At 39.1% G+C, this 25,061-nt stretch overlaps 1 protein-coding gene across 9 annotated transcripts in view; it reads left to right on the forward strand.

The window, feature by feature from the left end:
• The window catches only part of LOC129766337 (uncharacterized protein DDB_G0283357), a 100,318-nt gene that overhangs the window by 22,036 nt on the left and 53,221 nt on the right, over nucleotides 1-25,061 (forward strand). For all 9 annotated transcript variants that reach the window (XM_055766873.1, XM_055766858.1, XM_055766868.1 and 6 more), the window contains one exon: nucleotides 1,841-3,359. In XM_055766873.1, coding sequence (XP_055622848.1) covers nucleotides 1,931-3,359 — 1,429 coding nt within the window. In that variant the 5' untranslated portion in view covers nucleotides 1,841-1,930. The remainder of the gene's footprint in view (nucleotides 1-1,840; nucleotides 3,360-25,061) is intronic.

Here is a 25,061-nt window from a genome sequence, read left to right on the forward strand (position 1 = left end):
ATTTACGTTGGACGGATTCAGCTCTCAATATGCTGTTCTGGTAATATGTAGCCCACACAACCGAAGAATACTCCAGAATCGAGCGAACAAGGGCACAGTATAGCCCTTTAAGGCAATGTATGTCTGTGAAGTATTTGAAGTATGTCGTAGTGTGTTAGCGAGAAAAAGAGATGACTGAGCATTTTGATGGGGTCAGTGACATATAATTTGCTTCACACCAGCTGGCAAAAATTCCTAATTGCCGTTGAAGAAATGTTGCATCACTATGCTTTTTTACACACACGAAGAGTTTGAAGTCGTCGGCATATGAGAGCTTCATACATTCAAGTATTGAATTAACATCGTTCAGATACAACACGAATATCAAGGGTCCTTTGGGGAAATTTCCGGATTGAATAGAGCTGTTGAATAAGGTTGATAATGGCAGAGAAAGGCTAGCAGAGCAGCGTTTCAAGATTATGAATGGAATTCCATCAGGCCCAGAGTTTGATGATGCTTTCAATTTTGAGCAAGCGTTGTGAACAGTCATTGCATCGGTGGTTGGATGGGAACAAATTTCAGGTAGAACTGGCGTGTTTTCAACTGCCTTTTGAATGAGAATATCGTTGATTGCATTATCAACAAAAACACGGCTGAATTGAAGCATTGTTTGTTTATAATGACACAAAGCAGCAAGATCATCACCTGGCCTTGTAGAAGTTAGTCAGGGTGTATAATACTATTATACATTAGTTAAATATAATGTTCCGAAAGCTTGTTTTCGACTGTCAAAAGAAGGGAAAAGAGATCTGCATGGTGGCGTACGATTTCCAGTTCAAATCACTGTATAAACAAATTTGGGTGCAAATAATTACACAACGTTGTTTTTGCACACCAGTAGATTTGTTCTAAAGTTTATTTTGGATTGTTTTTTAGCACATCATGAAGTGAATTTCGGAATGTTTTATTTATCGCTTGCTACATTTTTTGGCTTCCATATGATAATAGTTATTGTTTTATGTCCTGTTTATGTTTCTATATCATTTTCGGAATCACTGTGTCTGCGTTTGAATTCTCGAGTAAAAACACTTTTCTGCTTGTACACTGAGAGAAATAATTAGTAAATATAACGAATTTTTTGGTAAATACTACCAATCTATAGTCATTTTCGACCGTGCTAATAAACACATATGTCAAGCAGAACCATGATTCGGAAGCCCAATATCGGCTACATTTTCTCGCAAAAAATGCTCGTATCAAAATTATATCCTTATTATACCTCTGTATTGCCTTATGGGAACAATGAAAATGGTTAATACGCGCTTTTCTCACCAGTTTTCAGATATGACAATATCCAAGCTTACTGATAACATTAGTAAAGTAAAATTTACTAATCTCTGGTAGGGATGCGGGTTTGTTGACAATATGTACAAAAAATTTGTACATTCTACTAATTTTGCATTACCAAATGTATTTGGTAGTTTTCGACCGAGGATTTTTCTAAGTGTAAGACTTATTCTTTCCTCCTTATTTCTTTCTCATTCAAATCGCTTGTTTTGTGATTTTGTTATGCTGTCTGATCAAGCTTATTCCCAAAAATGCAAATGGACTGTAGCTCCTGATGGAATCTCGTTCCAAATATCCCGCTGGGGTTAGGGACTGACAGATGTCACGTGTTTCTCACTCACTGAAAATCATATGATGCATTACGTTATTACACCAAGTGGAACAAATCGGGAAAAAATAATTTGGGACAAAACATTAGTGCTACCGCTGGTTCCCCTCACTGCCAACTCTCCGTTGTATTTGCGTCTGTAACCAAACATGTACATAACATCAAATCTTTCTATGCCGAATCTAGATAACGTTCTGGTAGACACTTTACAAAGTTGAATGAAACAGAAGTTTGTGAGAAGTAAGTTCTCCTCAAATCAGTGCTCTTTACAATAAAATGGTCAGCTCAACCATCACGCTAGATAAGAAATCATCGTCATCATCTTCATCGTCAGCAGCAGCAGCAGCTTTAGCAGCAGCGGCACAGGCTTCCACAGAGCAGAATAGTAACAGCAGCATCATTTCGATTTCGTTAAACGCTAACGCCAGCACTAACGGCACCGCTTGCAGTGAGCCTTCCTCATCGACGTCCGCTTTAAATTTAAGTGAGCAGAAAATTTCTATTCTCTTCCCAAAATGCAAGCCTAGGGCAGTCGAGCATTATCCATCGAACACTTCTAGTTGCAGTGTTAATAATAACAACAGTAGTAGTATTAATAATATGAGCACAATAATAGCGAACAACAAGTCGGACATTACGAGTACCTCGTCCTCGCTGACCACGCCCACGTCGCTTTCGTCGTCGTCTTACACGCTCAATTGCAAGTCCTACGGCGGAATGGACTCATTTCGGGGCAATGGTACCAATAGTGTCTCCGGTGGCGGGGGTTCGGCATACGAACAGTCAGGGGGTAAGACGGACATTGGCTCACGGATGAACAACAACAACAACCACTATGAAAGTAACCTTTCCGGTAGACACGGTAGTGCAGTGGACAAGTATAGCTTCTACTATAACAACCAACCGCCGCCGCTTTCGACGTCACCAACTGAAAATCACGTCAACACCGGTAATAGTAGCCAGTTCCTTCCCTCAGACGAGGAAGAGGAGCAGGACCATTTGCGGGAGAAACCCTATAATCGCCACAGTTATTACACTAGTCGCCAGTCACTCTACTACAATAATCTTTCAAAGCAAGACCCGGGCACACCGAGTAGTTCTCGGTACCATTGGGACGTATCGCCTAGCAGTGCACTTACCTATTCAACGCCTATTTCGTCTACGGTCGCTTCTTCGGCCGTAAAGCGCTCATCGCTCAAATCTTCGTACGCAAAAGTTCTTCAATCTCCGCTAGAGGACGAGAGTGACGTGGAGGATAAGCTTAAGTACTTCAATTATCAAAATGAGATGCACAACAACAGCAAGAATGTGGCCAAACCGGCTACGACTGTCGACAGGTCCAACCTGATGGGTGGGATTTACAGCAACTACAAGACCAACGAAATGATCGTTTTCAGCGACATAGACGAAGAACGGCAGCGTGTTCAACAGCACCAGCAGCAGCATCAACGTGGTGGTGAGGGTGGTGACCACAAGCACAGCACCGTTGGTGTAGGACTCTGCGTTTCCACCGTTGATGACAGTCTGGATGACGGGATAACCACCATTCACCACCACCGGCACCACCAGCAGCAGCAGCAACTGCTGCAAGATAATGGCGGTAATGGCACCAACGGGAATAACATTTCGACCAGCAGCAAAACGGAGGAAAGCATCGCGCACAAAACAATGACCGCGGCGTCCAGCTCGGGATCCAATATTATGGGTGAGTGATTCATTACTGCATATAAACACTTGCCTCTAGCTTTTTCGGGGTTGCAGATTAAAATACGAGGGGTCTTCGAATATTTCCTTTCATCAAAATATTCATTTTCCATATTTTAAACATTTACAAGTGCACCCTAAATTATCGCTCTGTGATTACTCACATTTCCCGGTAAGACCCCCGTGTCCGCGTAGCTGCGCTGCGGACCAGTTTATTATTGTAATGCCAGGAACTTAATTTATTTCCCGTTACTCTATGCCACAGCCACAGACCAGGATCAAATTCCACAATCGCAAACATCCACACATCCATATACACATACATACAGCTACACTCACTCGCAGGCTTCATTCTCCGGTTTCGTCTCATGGGGTGGATTTATGCAGTGTGCCGGATTAGAGCGTCTGCGGTTTTTATTGTCTTTTTTTTCGGTTGGTGTGTTTGGTTTTCATGTCCTGGTAGCAGCAGCAGCAGCTAGCGACAGAGACGGGATCTGCGCCTAGTAATAACCCGTGAGACCCTGCTGGGAGCCTTTGATGCCATGCAAGGCTCGTGGCATAGCTTTTGCAGTTGAAGAAAGCACTGTTGCCACAAGAGGACTATTGAGATTATGAGCGTTTTTCGAATTTTGAAGTATGTTATGAATATTCAGACGATAGTGACGATGTAAGGAACATTTGTAGCACATTTATTGATCTAGCACAGGGTTACCCATTTCGTGGCTCGAATAATATAGTACAGTATTCTGACAGCGGTCAAACTCATATGTAATCTAGCTTCAGATTTGTTTAGTTTCAGCCAACATGCTGGAATTCACAAGTGACTGGTCTCACAGACCGAGAAATCGATAATTCGTTGATTTCTCAGAAAACATCAACACTACGATTTTGCAATTCACTCTAGCTTCCTCATTCGTTGTTCGTCATTGTTTAGTGTATCGCAAGTTTTGATACGAAGGAGAAGTAGGGTAAATGATCTTGGTTTGTCCGATTTAGGGTGTTTTCACGCAACTAGTAAATGCAAGTCGATTTTCATTCATGAAAATCACATATCATCGATACGAGTTTGGGTTTGTTGAAACGCCCCAAGTCTCTAGTTGCTAATGTTACGATAAGGCGTTGAAATTATTCGAATTTTTCTGTTTTTTGACAATGTTTTTTTTTATTTTCCTCAAATAGAAATTATGATCATGGTTTGTCCACCTCTGATCACGGTTTGTCGAAAAAATTATCTTGGTTTTTCCGGTTTTAAAAATCACAATTTTTGAATGAAAAAGTTCGAATTTTCAAGTAGATGTTACATTTATTATTGCTCAAGTTTATTGTCAGCATTTGATCCATTCATAGTTTAGGCTTTCTTCAGAATATTGCCTTTTGTTGGGTATTTTAAAAGTGTTCACCTGAACACACTCAACACAGAGAAACTTTATTTCTGCTATGCGCGAAGGACACAATAAACAAACTGCTATAGAAATCATGTGGACAAAACAACATTAGTGAATCAAACAACTCATGATCAGAATTGAGGTCATCGAAATGCGTTAATTACATGGTTTAGCTATGTAAATCTGATACAAATGGGGCGCAAGCATGATGTTTACCAAATTTGTAAGTGTTGTGATTCAGAAAAGGTCTGAGTACGTGACAAATGATCATCTGGTGATGGATTAGCTCAATTAGCTCAATTGAGGGGCGCATTGAAGGTGAATTTTATCATTCTTTAAAACATGTGAATCCGTGAAAATATACTCTAAAACTACTGTAAATCATGAAAAAGATAATTTTATTTATTTGTTCTGAAACATTCGAATACCTGATTAAAACACAGGTGCGCTAAACTAGAGCATTCAAAAAAGTGGACAAACCATGATCATATTTTCGACTGGACAAACCAAAATCATTTACCTTATGTCACATTTGTAATATCTGTGACACTGACACGAGTATGGGAGTCACTTTTTTTGACAAATGATATTTTTTCCTATTTTAGAATATTGTTCAATTAAATGTTTAAGTAATTGTTACGGGTGTAGAATGTTTATTGAGTACTAGCTGACCCGGCGAACTTCGTCCCGCCCAAAATTTTTGTTTTGATATGAATTCTTTAGAACAAATTTCTAAACTTTTTCTCATCATAACATTGTTCTATGGCCAGAATACAACAAATTCAACAAAATGAAGACGGCTTAAAAGGGACTTTTCCTTTTTCTGATTTTGCGATTAGCAACACATTTGTCCTTCCTTTTTTATTTATATATACAGGAATGCGTTATTCTGCCTGAAAATCCATTTCCACCTTCAAACAAAGATCAATTTTGTTAGCGCAAACATCGAATGGACTAACAATGCTTATCATGAATTTTCGAACATATGGGTATTCAATGTACCGAATTTTCCGACCTTTCTTGAGAGTTTTCCGAAAATTTTCCGATTTTTCTCTCCATAACATTGATCTACGGGCAGAGATGAATATATCAAAATAAATATAGCTCAAATCGGACGATTCCTTCTTCAGGGTTCGCGCTTAGCAACACTTTTGGCCTTACATTTTTATTTATATAGATAGATGGATAGAAGATATAGGAGTGCGCTATTTCACCTGAAAATCCATTTCCACTTTCAAAAAAAATCAATTTCGATAGCGCAAACATTGAATGGACCGACAACGTTTATCATGATGTAATTTTAAAACATATGGGAAATCAATTTTCCGAATTTTTCGACCTTCCCTCAAAGTTTTCTGAAAATTTTCCGATTTTTCTTTCCATAACATTGATATACGGGCAGATACGAATGCAGGTCGGACTCGATTATATGTGATTCGATTATATACAATTTTGGACTCGATTTTAAACAGTTTGGAAATTTTAATTTTTTCAAATTTCAAATATGACTTATTTCAAAGAAAAAATGTAACCTTTCAAATTTAAGGTGTAAAGTGCCTATTACATGTACAGAGAGGTAAAAATCGAGATTTTTTAAGCTTTTGCTTAAATTTTCACCAAGAATTGTTTATATCGATATTGCAGCCAAATCAAGAAAAATAGAAGTAGGGTGTCAAAAAACAAATTGTGGACCGATTAAAGAGCTTCAATTTTATTGATAGAAACAATCTAATCTATATCTATATCTATATATATATATATATATATATATATATATATATATATATATATATATATATATATATATATATATATATATATATATATATATATATATATATATATATATATATATATATATATATATATATATATATATATGTATATATATATATATATATATATATACTAGCTAACCCGGCAAACTTCGTCCCGCCCATTTACTTGATTAATTCTTGAGTAATGCAGAAATTTGTGTTTTATTTGTATGGCAGCCACCCCTAAGAGAGGGGGGAGGGGTATCTAACCACCATAGAAACATTCATTGCACCCTAAAGTTTCCATATGCCTAATTTGGTTTAATTTGCTTGATTAATTCTCGGGTAATGCAAAAATTTGTGTTTCATTTGTACGGCAGCTCCCTCTAAGAGAGGGGGAAGGAGTATCTTAACACCATAGAAACATTTATTGCATCCTAAAACCTCCACATGCCAAATTTGGTTTCGTTTCATTGATTAATTTCCGAGTAATGCAAAAAATTGTGTATGGCAGCCCCCTCTAGAGAGGGGGAAGGAGTATCTTATCACCATAGAAACATTTATTGCATCCTAAAATCTCCACATGCCAAATTTGGTTTCATTTGCTTGATTAATTCTCGAGTAATGCAGAAATTTGTGTTTCATTTGTATGGCAGCCCCCCCTTTGAGTGGGGGAAGGACTGTCTAACCATCATAGAAACATTTATTGCACCCTAAAACTTTCACATGCCAACTTTGGTTTCGTTTGCTTGGTTAATTTCCGAGTAATGCAGAAATATATATCTATATATCTATATACATAAAAATGGAGTGATGTCTGTCTGTCTGTCTGATTCTTATAGACTCGGAAACTACTGAACCGATCAACATGAAAATTGGTATGTAGGGGTTTTTGGGGCCGGGGAAGGTTTTCGTGATATTTTGAGACCCCTCCCCCCTCTCTAAGGGGGGGCTGCCATACAAATGAAACACAAATTTCTGTATTACTCGGGAATTAATCAAGCAAATGAAACCAAATTAGGCATATTGAGGTTTTAGGGTGCAATAAATGTTTCTATGGTGGTTAAACTCTTCACCCCCCTTTCTAAGGGGGGGCTGCCATACAAATAAAAGACAAATTTCTGCATAATTCGAAAACTAATCAAGTAAATGGAGCCAAATTTGTCATGCGAATGTTTTAGGGGACACGAAACATTTCCATGGTGAATAGACACCTTCTCTCTGAGGGGGGGCGGTGTGCTGCCATACAAATGAAGCATACATTTCTGAATAATTCAAGAACTAATCAGCAAACTGAACCAAATTTGGCATGTGGTGGTTTTAGCGGGCAAGAAACATTTCTAAAGTGGTTTAACACTCCACTAACCTTTCTAAGGAGGGTGGGGGGGATGGTTGTCTGCCATACAAACGAAACACAAACCTCTGCATAACTCGAGAACTAATCAAGCAAAATTTGGGATGTGAGGGTTTTTTAGGTTGAGAAATGTTTCTATGATGGTAAGACACCCCTCCCTCATCTGGAATGGAGATGGGTCCCATAAAAATATTACAAATATTCCAACCAAATATGACTATTGCAAATTTTCGGAAAACTATGAAGGAAAAAGGAAAAATTCGGCAAATTAAATTCCCATATTTTCTACAATTACATAGTGACAAGTGCTGTTAGTCCATTTGATGTTTGTGCTAGCGAAGTTGATCTTTGTTCGAAACTGGAAATGGATTTTAATGTGATGAAACGCACTCCTACATTTTCTTCCATCTATACAAAAAAAATAGTTGGCCGGATGCGTTGTTAAGAGCAGAACTCGAGGAAGGAATTGTCCGATTTAGGGCTATCTTTATTCTATCATATTTTCTATATAAAACATTTATTCCATGTAGCCGAGGAACATGTTATTTGCAAGTGGTTGAAAAATCTTGAACGAGAATTGTGTCTGAAAATAATCTGATATTATAATGATGAGTTTTGTTAGAAATACAGGTAAACTTTGATATAACGTACATTTCATTTTCAAAATTGTACGTTGTGTCGAATTGTACGTTATATCGAAGCATAATAAAGTACTCACAAACGTAGTGTGTAATACATTATTGTGTTGCTGTTTTAGTCAAGTTAATGAATAACTTCAATTAGAAGACGAAGCCAGCCTTTCTCATGATGTTTCCCTTCGTACTGTTGATTAAAGCTTGATTCGTTTAGAATCCGGAATCACAAAACCAGCTGTATTTCGAGATTGATTGTAGGTACAAAACTTGTTTTAGCATCACAATACAGATAATTCATTGTTCTATCAGAAAAAAAATATTGAAAAAAAATTTCCTTTACACTTTGGAAATGTGTACGTTATATCGAGTGACGTTATATCGAAGTTTCCCTGTACTAGGATTTTTATAGTAAAAGGTAAATTAAACGGGGTCGATTAAAAGATCAATGAACAGTTCTGCGATTGGACCCATGAATTTGCTCATAGTAAGAAAACGTGAATGTTTGAAGGTATTGATAACAAAAAACAAATTTTGGGCGGGACGAAGTTTGTCGGGTCAGCTAGGTTAATATAAATTTTCAGGATGAAACTAATAATAACACATTAAAAATTATTAACTTTTAAGTGTTTCACTTCCAAAATGTTATAAAAATCCACTAATTTATATGTTCCACTACTATATCCTGTACTAAATTTTCTCATCTTCCAAATGAAAGCAACAGAATCGTCTTCCGTAGCGTACTTTGTAATGTAGAGCCAGTTTGAGACAACAGTGTTCGAAACAAAAAAAAGGTTTATAACTCTGTCTTTGTTGGAATTCAAACATATGCGTAGGAGGATTTTTTTCATCAAATATGACCGTCTATCACCTCCTGAGAGAATCTGGATAAATTTATTTTTTTTTAATGCGAGAAACTTGTTTTATGATTTTAAGGGGATGAATCAAAAATCTAATTCCTATTTTATATTCAAAATACGAAAAATACATGCAAAAAAAAACGAATAAATTTTTTTTTTTTGAGTCGATTATATACAGGGTTGGATTATATACAGTGAAAAGGCATCAGAAACTGTATACGAGGGTCACTATTTATATTTCGGGAATTGGCAACACTGATGTCATGTGAGTCCATCTGACGGTTCCATCGTAAAGTTTGTCATTTTTGACGATATACGTACTCAGAACATTTTGTCATGCGGACGCTATTTGTTTATTTTATATTTAGTTGAAAGTTTGGTCCCGGCAAAAAAATGGAACTGAATCGTGAACATTTTCGTGCGATGATTTTTTACGACTTTCGACGTGGATTATCACAACAAGAGTGTGTCAATCAACTTAATTTGACTTTTGGCGATGAAGCTCCATCAAAAACCACTGTGTATCGCTGGTATAGTGAATTCAATCGTGGTCGTAGTTCGCTGTCCGACGAGTTTCGTGAAGGTCGTCCAAAATCGACTGTAGTGCCAGAAAACATCGATGCTGTGCACGAAATGATTAAGCAAGATCGTCATGCAACCTATTGTGAGATTGAGGCATCCCTAAGCATTAGTTCCACCAGCATATATGCGATTTTACATGAACACTTAGTTGTGCGAAAATTATGTTCACGTTGGATCCCACATAATTTGACAATCGCTCAAAAAAAGGCTTGTGTCGATTGGAATAAATGCTTTGAAAATTGGTTTAAGCGCATGTGTATCGATCATCGTGGCGAGTACTTTGAAAAACAATAAAAATATATTCGCAGCTTAACTATTTGTTTTTGTTCCTTTTCCCGAAATATAAATAGTGACCCTCGTATAATCGAGTCCGCGCTGTAGTTGATAACGATAAATACATTTCATAAAATCCAGACCTGTTATCGGATTGACACTCTTAATGAAAGACGTAGTCCTACGTCAAAACATCACTCGAACTCCTCAATTCAAACGAATGCAAAACACAAAAAACAGACCGATCTGGCTGAAACTTGGTGCATGTTCTTCCAAGTGACGCTACTAACTAAACATAACCTTAGTACGCTCCAGTAGTGCCATCTGTCTGTTCTTTGCATGGTTTTTTCAAGCGATACTCGTATCTACGATCATCAGAAATTATCTCTCTGCTAGGACATTTCGGGTGCCATCATATAATGTGTGCTTAAGGCACTTTAAATAGATGCGTGAATGTGGAAGTTTTTTTGGGCCTATGCTGGCGGAAAGATATTACAATTTGCCGTTGACATTGCGATTTTGTTCAATGGTCGCATCATCGGTGCTCTGACTCGAAAAAGCAGGGCGGCCTCTAATGCTCTAACAGGGTATTACACCAGTTGGAAACATTTTATCAATGTTGTAAAGACTCAGGCAACGACGAAGCCAAGCGAACTATCGTCTCTTTTTGAGAACCACCAAAAATTTGGTAGAAATTAAGAAAAAATCGTTTTCGGAAAAAGAGTAGAACTTTTATAAGAGAGCAGTATGAAGTACAATACTAAGTTCTTGCTGTTTGTCAAGAGATGACTTCAGTCGTATTTGCTGGTCGTTTTCGATTTAGTTGCTTCGATCTCCCGGCCACGAAACGATTCAGCCACCTTTAACTCCGTCTTCTGCTTTAGCTTTAGCTGCAGTTTACGATCGCGTTGCACTGTCGGACGACCTGAACCAGCCCGTTCATATCAATGTTCTCCAGAAGTGTAAGGATATTGACGACCTTCTTCGCAACGAGAACAACGGGCACAAACCACGGAATGCAGTTGCTTTACTATTTTCGCCATAACTTCTAGTTCAACTGATAGCACTGTCAAATTTTGATCGAAAACTCATGGGTTACTATGATTGATGATGCACAAGTAGCCTCATCACCAGGTGTTAAGCGGACCTTACACGGTCAAATTTATTGACAATATGATGACATTTGTGAGCATAATGACAGCTGAACATGGCCGACAACGCAGAAATCCGGATTTTCTGATTTTCGGGCATCAATATCGTGACATTTCATATGGATGCATGATGATGACGTTTTACCTCACGGACTTCCAGACTGAGTTGCCAGATTTGCAAGCGGACATTTAATGTTTGTTAGTCTTTTTTGCGATTGCAATTAAAATTTATAAACTTCTGAAATTGTAGGAATCATAAATGAAAGCTTTTGGTTTAGAAAACTGATACAGTAATTTACATTTAATGCGACATGCCGAGGAACCACTCAGTGTCGCATTGGAGGCGATTTGAAAATTGAAGATGAGAGTGGTACAGCGTCGACGTCTGGCGGCGAATTTCAATGTGGGGCCATAATTTGGGCCCGAACTCGATGTTTACAAAAATGTCTAACTAAACGTGTCGCATACAGGTCTATCCAATTAGAAAAATGTCGCATTAAATGTAAATTACTGTACCTAAAATAGCAAAATACAGTACTTTTCGCGATACAAATCAAAACCTCAAAGTAAACTGACAATGTGATGGTGAGAGAGTGAATGAAAATTAACAACGTCTTAGGAATTTTTTAACATTGAACTCGGTCATTCTTTGCGCTAGCCAGCGGGGCAGCCACTTTAGTCTAAGTTGCGTGTTCTTCACACTCCGCTATAAAATTTGGAGAATGAGAAGATCTGGGAAAATCACAGGTGAAAAAACACCACGTGTTAATTCAAGTTACAGTAGAATCCCGATTATCCGCGAATAGTCGGGATGATGTTTAAACATAGAAACTATGTTTTACCAATACAGAAGTAGATACAGATACAGATAATCGAGGTTCTACTGTCATAGTCTTATTTATCGAATAAAAACATTTGCTTGCAGATAATATAATTTGCATATATTTTCGCAATCTAAAATAATCTGGCATCCCTGAAACTGAAAGGATCAGTCTGTATTTGTGAAGCGAGTATTATGATGGGTTTTTGAGAAGGAAAAACGAGTTTTAAAGTGTAAATTATGAATGAAAATTAACTTTTCCAAATCAAATTAGTATTCTATGTGAATGCAAATCACTTTTTTTCTGCAAGTGGTGAGAAAATCTCATACAAAAATTGTATCTGAAACTGACGTTATATAATCATAATAAAATTCAGTAGGAATATCTGAAAATTCATAGAAAATAGGTTAAGTTAGAGATAGGACTACGCGCTTCAACTAATTAAATAATACCAAGTAGATATTTTCATTCAAATTTTACCAATTGAAAATTGCCTTTTAGCCTTCTAATCTGATGGAGAATAGTTTGAATCCCAAACTCGAATGTCGCCACTAGCCATCGCGGATATTTTACTTGGAAACACTCAAAAGGGATGTTCTACCCCGCCTGCCATTTCGCCAGATATTGCACAGTCCAATTATTACTCGTACGATGACACCTGATCAGGGTTTTCAGCAGCTTCAAATAATCGCTTGACTTATGGTAGTCTCAAAAGGCCAAGACTTTTACCGCAGCGATAATCGAGCTCTGCTATAAATATGGAAAAAAGTTGTAGCTAGGCTACAACTGGGCTGAATGATTCAATTGTAGCTATTTTTCCACAATAATGCTGCGTTTTCACTCAAAAAAAAAACAGAGAACTTAGTTGTGTACCTAATATTCGGGTCGAGAGCTTCGGGTCATCCAGTGGGATTGAGACTTCGAAATTGATGTGATTTCTCTGTGTATTCTTGTACTCTTCTACCAGACTATTCCTAACTTCCTCAAAATCCTTGCAAACGAACGCTTAATTTTTGTGCGGTTAAAAGATCCGCGAAGTACAGGCAAACCTTTTTTTGTGCGGGGGATAGGGACCGCACAAAATAAGTCGCATAAAAAAAATCGTGCAAAACTTCACCAGCAGCTTTAAAAAATCGTGTTCGGTACACATTTTGAAAAAAAACTGTTTTTGTGCGGTAGATAGGGACCGCATAAAAAAAGGTTTCCCCAAGAAAATAACTCAAATCCACGCCATTCTCCGTTCAATTTTCTTTTGTTTCCCTGCTTTGCGATGGGACACTTTGCCTTTTCGTTTGCGTGTGGCAGTTTTGTGCTTTTAGTTGCGTGTCGAAACGTGTTGCTGTTAGAAATCATGTCATGCAAAAACTTAGAAAAACTTAGAGCATTTGATGAGAGGAGGGGAATGATTTCAGAAGTGGATAATTGAGACGCAAATATGGTTTTTTCCCACTGAAATGGATATAAACCATCCACTAAATCTAAACTAAATGGACGATAACTTCGTCAAATATGCTTCTTTTCATACACCGCACAAAAAAACCGCACAAGAACAGAAAATCGCAAAAAAAATCGCACAAAAAAAACCGTACAAAACAGTTACTGTATACGGAATATTTTTTCGTTCAATATTTTAGCAGGGTTTTCCACTACCACTCTTTTGATGGTTGAAACTTGAACATTCTCTGCTTTAAACTGGTTTACTGTAGACCTTTTTCATGTATTCCTGCCGATACTGGTTCATCTAAGATGTTTGTCTATTAGTGCCAGTCAAAATAGTCTTATGCGATGGAAGAATCATGCCGCTTCTACCACTGACACCGGTAATCGCAATATCACGGCAACCACCCAACTCTCATAGTCGACAGCTCGAAACAAGATATCCGTTGCGCAGCCCTCAACGATTAGACAAAATCGTTCAAGCGTTAAAGGTGAATCTTTGCCCCTTCATTCCTTCTAACATTGCACACGGTATGGCGTTTTGCTAAATTTATTGTGAATCGAACCGATCGATCGCGAACCCTTCTCAGTGCCCCACCGGAGCGCGCGAATGTGAACAGGAATACACACAGAAAGGAGCAAAAACCTTCCGTGATGTGGTGCTAAGTATTATGCCCGTTGATTGGCAAGTGCGAAGCTGGGCCCTGGAGCTGTCCGATAGCGCGCTCAGGGTTGGTTCCGGGCCAGAGGAGATTTCCTGTCCTATCCGTCGTTCAAGCCCCCTCTGGTTTGGGAAGCGGTACCGTGCGTTGTGTGTGGGTGTATGTGGATATACAGCCGAATATTAGAACATCATTCAAAACGAACGAAATTCGGAAGCGTCGGATTACCCTGCCATTATCATCAGTCCTTTAGAGGTGTGCCCCCTAATAAGCGGGAAGTGGGAAGAGGATGCCGGGGAGGAGGGCGAACCATTCGATCAGACAATTTTTACGATTGTGCATCAGCGCGTTCGAACCGTGAAGTGGAACGTTCTTCCATGCTCCTGCTCTCTATCCAGTCGAAAAAAGGAAATATCGAATGAACGAGAATTTGTATCGACAAATATAGGGAAGGTTTTTTTTACGGATATGAGTCCTGGCATACACACATGCGAGGAGGCAGCTAGGCAAGGCCAATTTTCCAATTCGTGTGGCATTTTGGATATGCGTCATCCTTCTCAATATAGGTTCTATTGATTGGCCTTGTTCGATCAATAGTATCCATCAAAATCCACTTGTTTTATTAGTGCGTATAATCAATGTCGTCTTTTGAATGTGAACATCCCTAGAACATATCAAAACATGACGATCGGTACCACAATTTCCCATTACATGAAGCATCGAATCGCATCCGAGGTTTATGGTCCGTTGTTTGCGCGCAAACAGCGCGTTTGATTTACATTTCAATTCACAGTGCCACACTAAACTCGGGAACTAATTAAATCGGTACAAGCCAATGCACAAACGATCGGCCTGGCGTCCGCCATTTACCATTAAACAAATTATTGCACCGACGAAGTTCCTGCTGCCCAAGCTGCCATACTCGGTTCCACGGAGTCGTAGTACACCAGAGTCGAAATTCTGTCGATTGGCAGGAAACCCTGTTCGCTTGACCTAGTACTCCCCACTGATTGCAGCCAGGATTACGAAAGCGGGGGCGTACCACCGACACGGATATTATTCCTTCTACCGGTCAGAGCCCGTCGCCGACGACGACGACGACAACGGATAAAATTAACATTTCAGACACGATTAATTTTTTACGCCATTTGCTTATTTTCTCATTCGTCGCGTGTGCGATACTTTTAGTTTACGTGTGCCAAATTGAGAAAGCGGACAGAGCCTTATGATGTAGTTCGCCAGGGGATACGCTCGGATTGCTAATTGTTCGGAGCTCGTCGTACGTTTCGGGCACAAACACAACTCTGAACAATTAATCCAGAACTTCAAAGCCGTTTCTTTGCAATTAGGGAAAGTCCCGTAAAACGGCACCATTTGCGAACCGTGAATTATTTAGATTGATTGTTGTTACATTTCATTTATCGCATATTTCGATGGGTTTGGGTCGATTGTGGGTCACTCAAAGGTTGAACTCGAACGAACACGAGCACGAAAAATGCTGCCATTTTTTAAAATTTATGAGTAAAGATTCCAAAACATTAACTGAAATGCATTAAGAGTGTATAGAATCACAGTAGGCGTTTGTTCCCAGAATAAGTTCATTTGTTTACATCATGTTGTGAATGGAACAAGCGCGTCGCGAATCGGTTGTTTTATCAAAATAAGTGCCTGCAGAACTGCTCATGTTTGTATAGGAGACGTAAGCGACAAAATGAACAAAATCGACTTTTTCGCCGTTATGCATTCTACGCAATGTTATACTTTTGCTCAACATGCAAACAAACATTTTGATGTAGGATTACGTCTTTCGGGAATATATTGGGGTACAAATTGAAAATCGTAAATCGAGTACATCGTGAAAATTGTCTAATTTCAAACGCTTATTGCTCAGTAATTCCATGATGGATTGATGAAATTTTTGCGTCAATCGATTTCGGCACTCCATAACATTTTTTTATATTGAAGAAAATAATATATGTCATGAAACTAACTATCGAGCAATTGAAAAATCTCAACCCCTATTCTAACAGAAATACCCACTTCTGATTGGTCGAAATTGACGACACATGCGGCGGGTCACTAAGAGAGACATCAAAACCAAGCTCCCCGGGGAAATCGGCTTAGCAAATACATGAAAGTAGGGGGAGCTTTCGTTCGTTCCTATCGAAATGTGTTCCCTAACAGAGACATCAAAACCAAGCTGCGTGGGAGAAATCGACATTGCAAATACATGTAAGTAGGGGGAGCTTTTGTTCCTACCGAAGTGTGTTCTCTAACAGAGGCATTAAAACCAAGCTTCCTGGGGGAAATCGGCATTGCAAATACATGAAAGTAGGGAGGACTTTTATTCCCACCGAAATGTGTTCCCTAACAGAGACATCAAAACCAAGCTGCCTAGGGGAAATCGGCAATTCAAAAAAGGAGAAGGGAGAACCTTTATTCCTACCGAAATGGGTTCTCTGTAATGTAATTCTTCAAACATATCCAAAATCAACAGAAAGCCTAACGGAATCCTACGTCAACTATGCGGTCGTGTCTCGGACACAACCCTCCTGTGACTTTTTTGTTCGTAAACATTTGAGCAATTTTGAAAAAAAAGTTTCCGGAAAATCAGTGTTTGTCCGCATAATAGACGTAGTCCATACAGCTTTCATACATAGTTCGAAAATCAATAATTATCAGTATTATGTGCTATAAGCTAAATCTACATTTGAATCACATTCTTTGTAGAGTCCGAACATGCCTGTCACGATAGTGTCTTATTACTTAGAGTCCTAACAGATGAGTATAAGAAACCATTGAAACGCTGCTCATATCATTACTGTTTTCTGTACACTGCACTGCGATGAATTAAGAGAAGCAATTGTGTTTTTGATGTTATAATTACCTAAATTTCTGCATTCGAATCTTCAAGTAGATAATGAAACAATCAGATCAGTAGTAAAATTAAAATAATATTGGTTCTTAGCATTATAGCTCCTCGGATTCAACATCGAGTTATTCCACATACTCAGCATTTACTCATACTGTTGGTGTAAGTCACTCCACCATCTTTATGCGATTGATCGTGATATCGGTAAATCATGTTACTAAAATTACCAACGTTGCAGATTGCCTCTACAAATTCAATTAATTAAAAAACACGAACCTGCTGTGCTTATCATATCCCATAGTATTCAGCAAGTACTATCATAAACTCGCAACAAATCCAGAGCACCTTTTCCAGACATTTCACTAAATTTCTTCCAAACCTTTTTGATTTTATCCGATAACAACTGAAACTACCGACGGAGACGTTTTGACTATTATCGAAAATGTAAATACTAATGCTACCGACAAAGCAACCTGGTGATTACGTCTAGCTATGCGAACAAATGTTCATTAAAACAATTGATTGTCCGCATAAAGAGACGCAAGCGTTTTCCAAATGGGAAAAAATATGTTTTATTTTGCAAAATCTCCTGGGTTCTCTTTTTGCCGATAATATCCTACAACTGGACAGGTTATTTCATTTTATCCAAACGCTAATGGTGTTGGTGATTACGTCTCCTATGCAACCATGGGCAGAGAAGAGGTTGCTGTCTTTTCTGAAGAAGCACGAGGTTGATTACCTTGTCTACTTTTGCAATTTGCCTCTGGTTGAAGCTTGTTTCCATTCCAAGTACTGTATTGATAATGAGATTCTCAAGAAATCGTCGGCCTTCTATGGGATGCTATCCCAACTCAATCGTCAATTTGTGATGAAAAAATTGTAGGAGGTTATATTTGGAGCGTGACCGCATTTCCCACGTAGCACTTTGAAATTATATTAAAGACCGTACTCAAAAAAATACAACAGTCTAAAATTATCATCAAAAGTTCATTGTGTCCCATATCAAATTACATAACGGAAAATATGCCGTAGAAAATGTAGATTTTCTCTTGAAAATTTGGGTAGAAGTGATTTAGAGCGTATTGTTTACAATGTATTTTTATCGCTGTCAGTTTTTCGAACATTGGAAAAAATGGCGTCACCCGAAAAGCAACGTCGCGAATTTATTTTGCTCAAGCACCTGGAAAACCTTCGACTCTCTCACCAGGACATCGGAAAACGACTCGGAATCGTGAAGTCAACGGTGATCTAACATTCCTACGAAACTCTGAGCCAGGACTCGAAATCTTCGACGGTGAAAAATGAAGACCGACTCTACTCCCAGTAGCTCCGTTTCGACTAGAGCTGCTTCGGCAGTCACCGCCAACAAAAATGACTTGACTAGAAAATGAATTGACTAGCGTTGACTACCGAGGATGACTGGTAAACTAGTTTAGTCAGTGGTTATTTTAACTGACTCGACTAATGAATACAAATCTGCCTCTTCATTCAACTGACTTCAATCCACATTTCCATTTCCCCCTGACACTAATTTTGCTGCCACCGTATGCAATCTTATTGTACGTCCATATAAAGAGGAACGAAAACTTGACTCCTGATGCAAAAAAGAACCCCAAAGTTACCCCATCAATGGACGGTTTATTTTCTACCCATCCTGAACTCAAACCAACGAACTTAGACATTTATCAAGTATGCTATAAAGGTTCTCGCGTTAGTATTAGTTAGTATTAGGCGTGCAAAATAGCTCACACACAGCACGCTATTTTATACGTGTGAGTATCTTTCGTGTACGATACAAAAGAATCTAGCTCACCTGTAGCGTTTGTCAAACCACGGTGAACTCAAACATCGATGCATGCATAAAGATACATCGGAAAGAGAGAGAGGAACGAATTCGTTTTGGGAGAAGTTACTTCAAAATGCAATGAGGACAATTTGACTGGGAAGAATGATATGATATAGTCGAGTCGGTAGAGGGAGATAGCCAAAAAGTTGGATCTGTCCAAGTCTTTAGTTCAGAGAGCCAAGGACCGGAAGGGACTGCATACGTACAAAGTGCAGATGGTCTCATCATGGATGATGGGGCTTACGTCAAGGCGGACTTCCGGCAGCTTTCGGGGCTACTGTTCTTCACCGCCCAGCACAAGTTTTATGATCTGGTGGAAGGAAGAAAGTAGAAACTTCCAAAGTTTGCCAAGAAACACATGATTTGGCAAGCGATCTGTTCAAACGGATTGCGCCATCCGTGACTACCGGGACTGTAAACGGGCAAATCTACCTCAAGTGGGGTCTACAGAAGCGTCTGCTTCCTCTGCTGGAGCAACACGAGGGCTCTATGATCTTCTGGCCGGATCTGGCTTCGTGCCACTTTTAAAAGAATGTCATGGAGTTGAACGAAGCCAACGGGGTCAGTTTCGTACCCAAGGACATGAATCCCAACACACAGGAACTAAGGCCCATTGAAAAATACTGGGCTATTATGAAGCAGGCACTACGGAAGCATCCAAAGGGATCAAATCTGAGGAAGACAAGAATAAAAAGTGGGTTTCCGTACAGAAGAAGCTGCAGCCAGATGTTGTATAGAATCTTGTGAGTGGAGTTAAGCGTAAGGTGCGAGCATACGGTTATGGCATTGAAGTTGAATGAAATAAATATGCCGAAAGCTTAGTAATGGGATATATTTTTTTGTCTGAGAATTTGAAAAGGATCGGTCAACTAGGTAATTTTCTACAGTGCTTTTTCCGTGATGCAATTTGATGTGGGACATTTTTATGTTTTGGCAAAGTTGGTTTTTTCAACCTCCTCTCCTAGGCTGAATGCTCGCATCTTGGATTTAACGCTATCCATCAAATCCTGTGCAACACTTGCGCCATATTTCTCACACACTTTCATCCACTCTATCTTCGAATCCTAGTCGTTTTTGAAGACCTTCCCTGTTTTCCCTTTATTATCGCCCAGAATTTTTCTACTAGGCTATGTTCTGGAGTGTTTGGCGGATTTATCTCCTTCGGCATAAATACAACATCGTTGGCTTCGTACCACTCCGCTACCCGTTTCGCGTAATGGCACGATGTCAGATTCGACCAAAACAGAGTGTCACCTTCGTGGGACCGGAGGAAAGGCAGCAGGCGCTCAAGGAGGCATTCTTCTTCATATATTTGGCCGTTGATAGTGCCGGTCGTAATGTGCGGCTATCTGAATTTGCCGCACCCCCAGATCGCCTGACACACCAAGTTCTTCAAGGTGGGACTTGTCGACAAAAAACTCCAGGCCGGGGATCTGCTTGGAGTCCGCTTTAATGTACGTCTCGTCGTTCATTACGATACATTTCGGCTGCATCATCCACTCGCGGTACGGCTTCCTGGCGTGCGATTTGGCCACTGTATTCTGTTTATCGGTTTGGTTAGGCGCTTTAGCCTGAATATATGAAGTCTTTAGCCTGAATATATGAAGTCCGGCCCGTTTCATTGTCTGCTGGACAAACCAGACTGGAAAATTTACCTTCTTGGCCACGCCCCGAATCGATAGGTTCGAATTGCGTATGTTTCTTGCCTCCACTGGGTCGGTCGTCTTCGCTTTTCTTCCGCTGCCAGTTCGCCGCTGGTATTTTACCACATGGTCGAATGGTCGATTCCCAACTTTTTCGCGATCCACCTTTGGGACTGGCTTGGAATTTTCACGACCGCGCCCATAATTTTTTGTCACTCCTTGCTCGGAAGCCATCTCGATTTAAAAGATTGTGATGGAATATTGTACATGTAAACATTACATTCCAAACTAGTTTTACCAAAAATTCATCAAACAGTTATACACAAAAGAAAGTGTTAGTGTTTTTTTCGAGTACAATCTTTATTCAATCCGCTAGTTTATCATTTCGGGTACGATTTTAGAATGAATCGAAATTATTGAAATAACTCTTTAGTAGAAAGTTTTAGCGGTGTGGAATGAGCCGTGGTTTTTGTTAGAATCAGTCGAAGATATTTGAGTCATGAATCATTCGTTCCCTCGTGAAAAAAGTACGACGAGCACGAGCATAACGAGCAAAATATATGTGCAAGAATACACAAGTGCAATCATCAGCATGAAATGGCTTGAAAACCATGACGCTCTGTATCATTTCATCGATTTTCTTTTTGTGTTCTTGTCTTTAATGTTGCGAATCAAATCGCACCACGATTTCATTCGCAACATGACATACTACCGAGTCTTTGAGTCGACCGCTCGCTGACAAGAGTTAGATTGGCTATTATAAATTGAAAATTCTGGTTTTACGTTCAGACCGTGTAATTATGTTGCCAACGGTCGAAGCTTAAGTTGCAATATTTCCTTTCTCCATCGTATCCGTAGTACTACCATCTGGATTCTGAGCGAGCGATTAAGATGCGCTCGATTCGCAGTGGTATATTTCGATTGTGCTTGACTGCTGTATTAGTTTGAACTATTCGATAATTGGTGTGCGAATCATCAAAATCTGTTCGTCGAAAGTTATAAGCAAAACAAGAGAGAAGTGAAAAACTAGAATGATGATCGCTTTGATGTGATATCGTTTCGAGGATGCCGAAAGCCGTTTATTCGTCGGTGTCCCTCTCTCAGCCACTTTTGTTATTATTATAGATGTTAATTGTCATTCGTTTCTATCTATGTAAAAAGTCATTAAGAACTTTGTCAACGGAGGATTCCGAGAGCGAGCTCACGATCAATTGCTTGATGGACGTGCTTCCATTTACTCGCCTTTGTAATAGATGTAACGGGTGGGAGCTTGCAATATTTGCTTTCTAGTCGGTGTTCGTAGAGGAATCATTGCATTTTCAACGAGTGATTCATTAGTTAATGATAAAGTTGAAATGCAATTCATAAATGCATAAGGGATTATCATTGATCAAAGCCGTTGACTGAGCGCAGGCTGGAACAAGACTACGTGCTAGAAATCGCAAATCGTTCCTTTTATACCAAATAAATTTTTCAACAGTAGGAGCAATGCAATGCAATATTTCCTCTCTCCACTGTATCCATAGAACGAACGCTGCATTTGATGTGCATAAGTAGAAGCTTATTGACAGCACAGGTAGGTAAACACACAATTATGCAGAACAAATGTAAGGGAAAATGGGAATGCTTCCAATTTTCGTTCATTTTAATCATTTATGGATTAAGGAAGCGTTATGTACAGTGTAAAAAATCTTCACCATTCCGTGTTAAAATTTCATCGTATAACATTTGCTTAGGACGACTTCCCGCAGTGCTGACAGGAATCGCATACCACGCTACTTGGATATTTAGCCGTAGTTCCTACTTGTTTTTGTTTTTTTTTCGTATAAACCCATTGTTCTGGAAAAAAGGTAATGAAGATGGTAGAGTTTCGAGCGACATAGCATGCGCTACCATAACCATTTCTCAAATAGTGACGTCAGTCATTGTGTTTATCTTTGCTTACTCACCGCATCCATGTGAAAATGCTATTTTCGGGAAGTAATTTATCAATTAAAACATACATTTTTTGAAAGTTCCCGCTGAATATGAGGCGAATGTGATAGCGTGCAGCGAATATTTGTGAAATCACGTCGAAAAAAACGGATAAAAGTGATATTTCAATGTGCCATTTTCACTCTCCACGTTCATAGAAACAAACAAAGTTTCATTATTTAAACGTTACGAAGTTGATGTTTCGAAGGCTCTTAGTGTCGGTGTGTATGTTGCGAGAGAATAATTGTCAATTAATCAAAATGTCATCAAAAATATTACTGCTTTCGAGAACATATAAAAACATAAATAATCGAAATAAGCCACAATACAGTTGTCATCTGTTATAAAACAAACAGTTGAATGATTTCATGAGAATTTTGGCTCAAATTTTCATGTAACCGTGAGTACCTTGAACATTGTTTTGTTTCTTCCATATACATTCGATATTGAAAGCAAATAATTACGACACGATATTTTGCTTGCCGATACAGATATACTTCGCCTACTGCTCCACCTCGATGTGTACCTCATTGGTATAAACCGGCTTCTTTACGATCTGCCACAGATTCTCGATGGAATTTAAGTCCGGTAACTGGGCAGAATCGTTGATCTCTTGATCAGTAAACCACTTCTTCACAGTTCAGGCGGTGTTTCTAGGGTCGTTGTTTTGCATGAATTGCCATTCTAATGACAGTTACCATTTCGCTTACGGTAGGAAAACGTCTTCCAAAACCTGAGTGGAAAGATACTGGTCCATTGTATTTTCGATCCAGTTCAGGAAACCAACTCCGTACTAGGAGAAGCACTCCCAGACCATTATACTGCCTCCTACGTGTTTAAACGTTTATGTCGTGTACTGTGGTTTGAAGGTGCGATGTATCTAGCTTTTTCCATCAGAACTGATCAAGTTGACCTTCGTTTCGTCAGAACCCACACCTCATTTCGCCATTTCTTGTTGTTTTCTGGGACTATGCAATCGAAATGATCCTCTGATGTTTTTTGCCGGCTTGAACGCATTTTTGTTAGAAATTCGTTTGATTGCAGCATCATCCTTGCCTGTCATTTTGCGGGGTCGTCCATTCGATTCTTGATTTTTTTTCGATCATGAAGTTCATTGAAAACAAATGTTTTCGACCGTCCCAGGAATTCTGCAATCTCTCGTTAACTTTTGTCCTGTTTTGCCATTTTACGGATAACAATCCGTTGCGGTTCAGTGCAGCGAAAAGAGCGACTCATATTTCGATGTTTTGACTAAAATTCAAATTAAAATCTTATAGGTTTAATGTTGACAAGATAAATACTTACTAGGATCTGTATCAAACAATTTAGAGGCGAATGAACTGGAAAGTTTAAAGCCTTCTAAAGAGGCCAAAGAAGGTCAAGGTATCAAACAAATTATATTCGTGAAACAGCTAGTTTTCTTCTAAAAACAAGTTCTATATTTTGTTGCAACTTTTTTCGACTTTTCGCCGGAATCAGCGCGTCTTGCTACAACTGTTTACTTCTGCGTCGTCAAACTTGGTGTGACATGTTGTCATACTAGTGCTCGTTGCTGGGTGTCGCATATCTTCTTCTTCTTCAATGGCACTAACGTTCCTAGAGGAACTTCGCCGTCTCAACGTAGTATTACTTGCGTCATTTTTATTATTTTATTGAGATTTCTATGCCAAATAACACGCCTTGAATGCATTCTGAGTGGCAAGCTCTAGAATACGCGTGATCACAGTGCAAGTCGGAGGAAATTTCTTTGACGAAAAATTCCCCCGACAAGAACGGGAATCGAACCCGAACACCCGGCATGTTAGTTATGACGCTAACCACTCGGCCAAGGGAGCACCAATGCTTTATTTGAATTGGTGGTCAAAAGCTCATTTGAATATTTTGTATTGGAGTGGTCTTATTGATTTGTCCAACACTGTATATCACATTTTATGAATCTTGAGGAATTTCCGATTCGATGGGTATGCAAATCATCAAATTCCGTTCGTGGCGAAACTAGTTATTAACGTTAACTATATAGAATCGTGACATGTTTTCTGATTTGGCACCATTACCGAAAGACGTAGTCCTACTTTAAAATAAGTAATTTAGGTCCCTTTGCCTGAAATATCCATATTTTCTATCCACCAGGAAAAAATATAATTGTGTCATTCGCATAATCAACAATTCCATTGCCTTGAAAGCGTGTATCAGGTCATTCCAGCAGTTTCTCTTCAATTTCACCCAGTCTTAAATTTCTAACAAACCTTCGTCAGACTTTATTTTTATGTTCACGTCTTCTTCCTTTTCTTTAATCCCCCTCTTGTACCGTATCCTATCATTCTCCGAATATTTTTCTCCCTCCAATTACCTTTTCTTCGTTTCGCCATGGCTACTGGGAGTCGTCGCGATATGTTCCGTTCTGCTGGCTTTCATATTTAATTTATTCGATTTCCATACGCCACAACAATACAC

This window comes from Toxorhynchites rutilus, chromosome 1 (genome assembly GCF_029784135.1).
Source record: "Toxorhynchites rutilus septentrionalis strain SRP chromosome 1, ASM2978413v1, whole genome shotgun sequence".
NCBI classification, from domain to species: domain Eukaryota; kingdom Metazoa; phylum Arthropoda; class Insecta; order Diptera; family Culicidae; genus Toxorhynchites; species Toxorhynchites rutilus.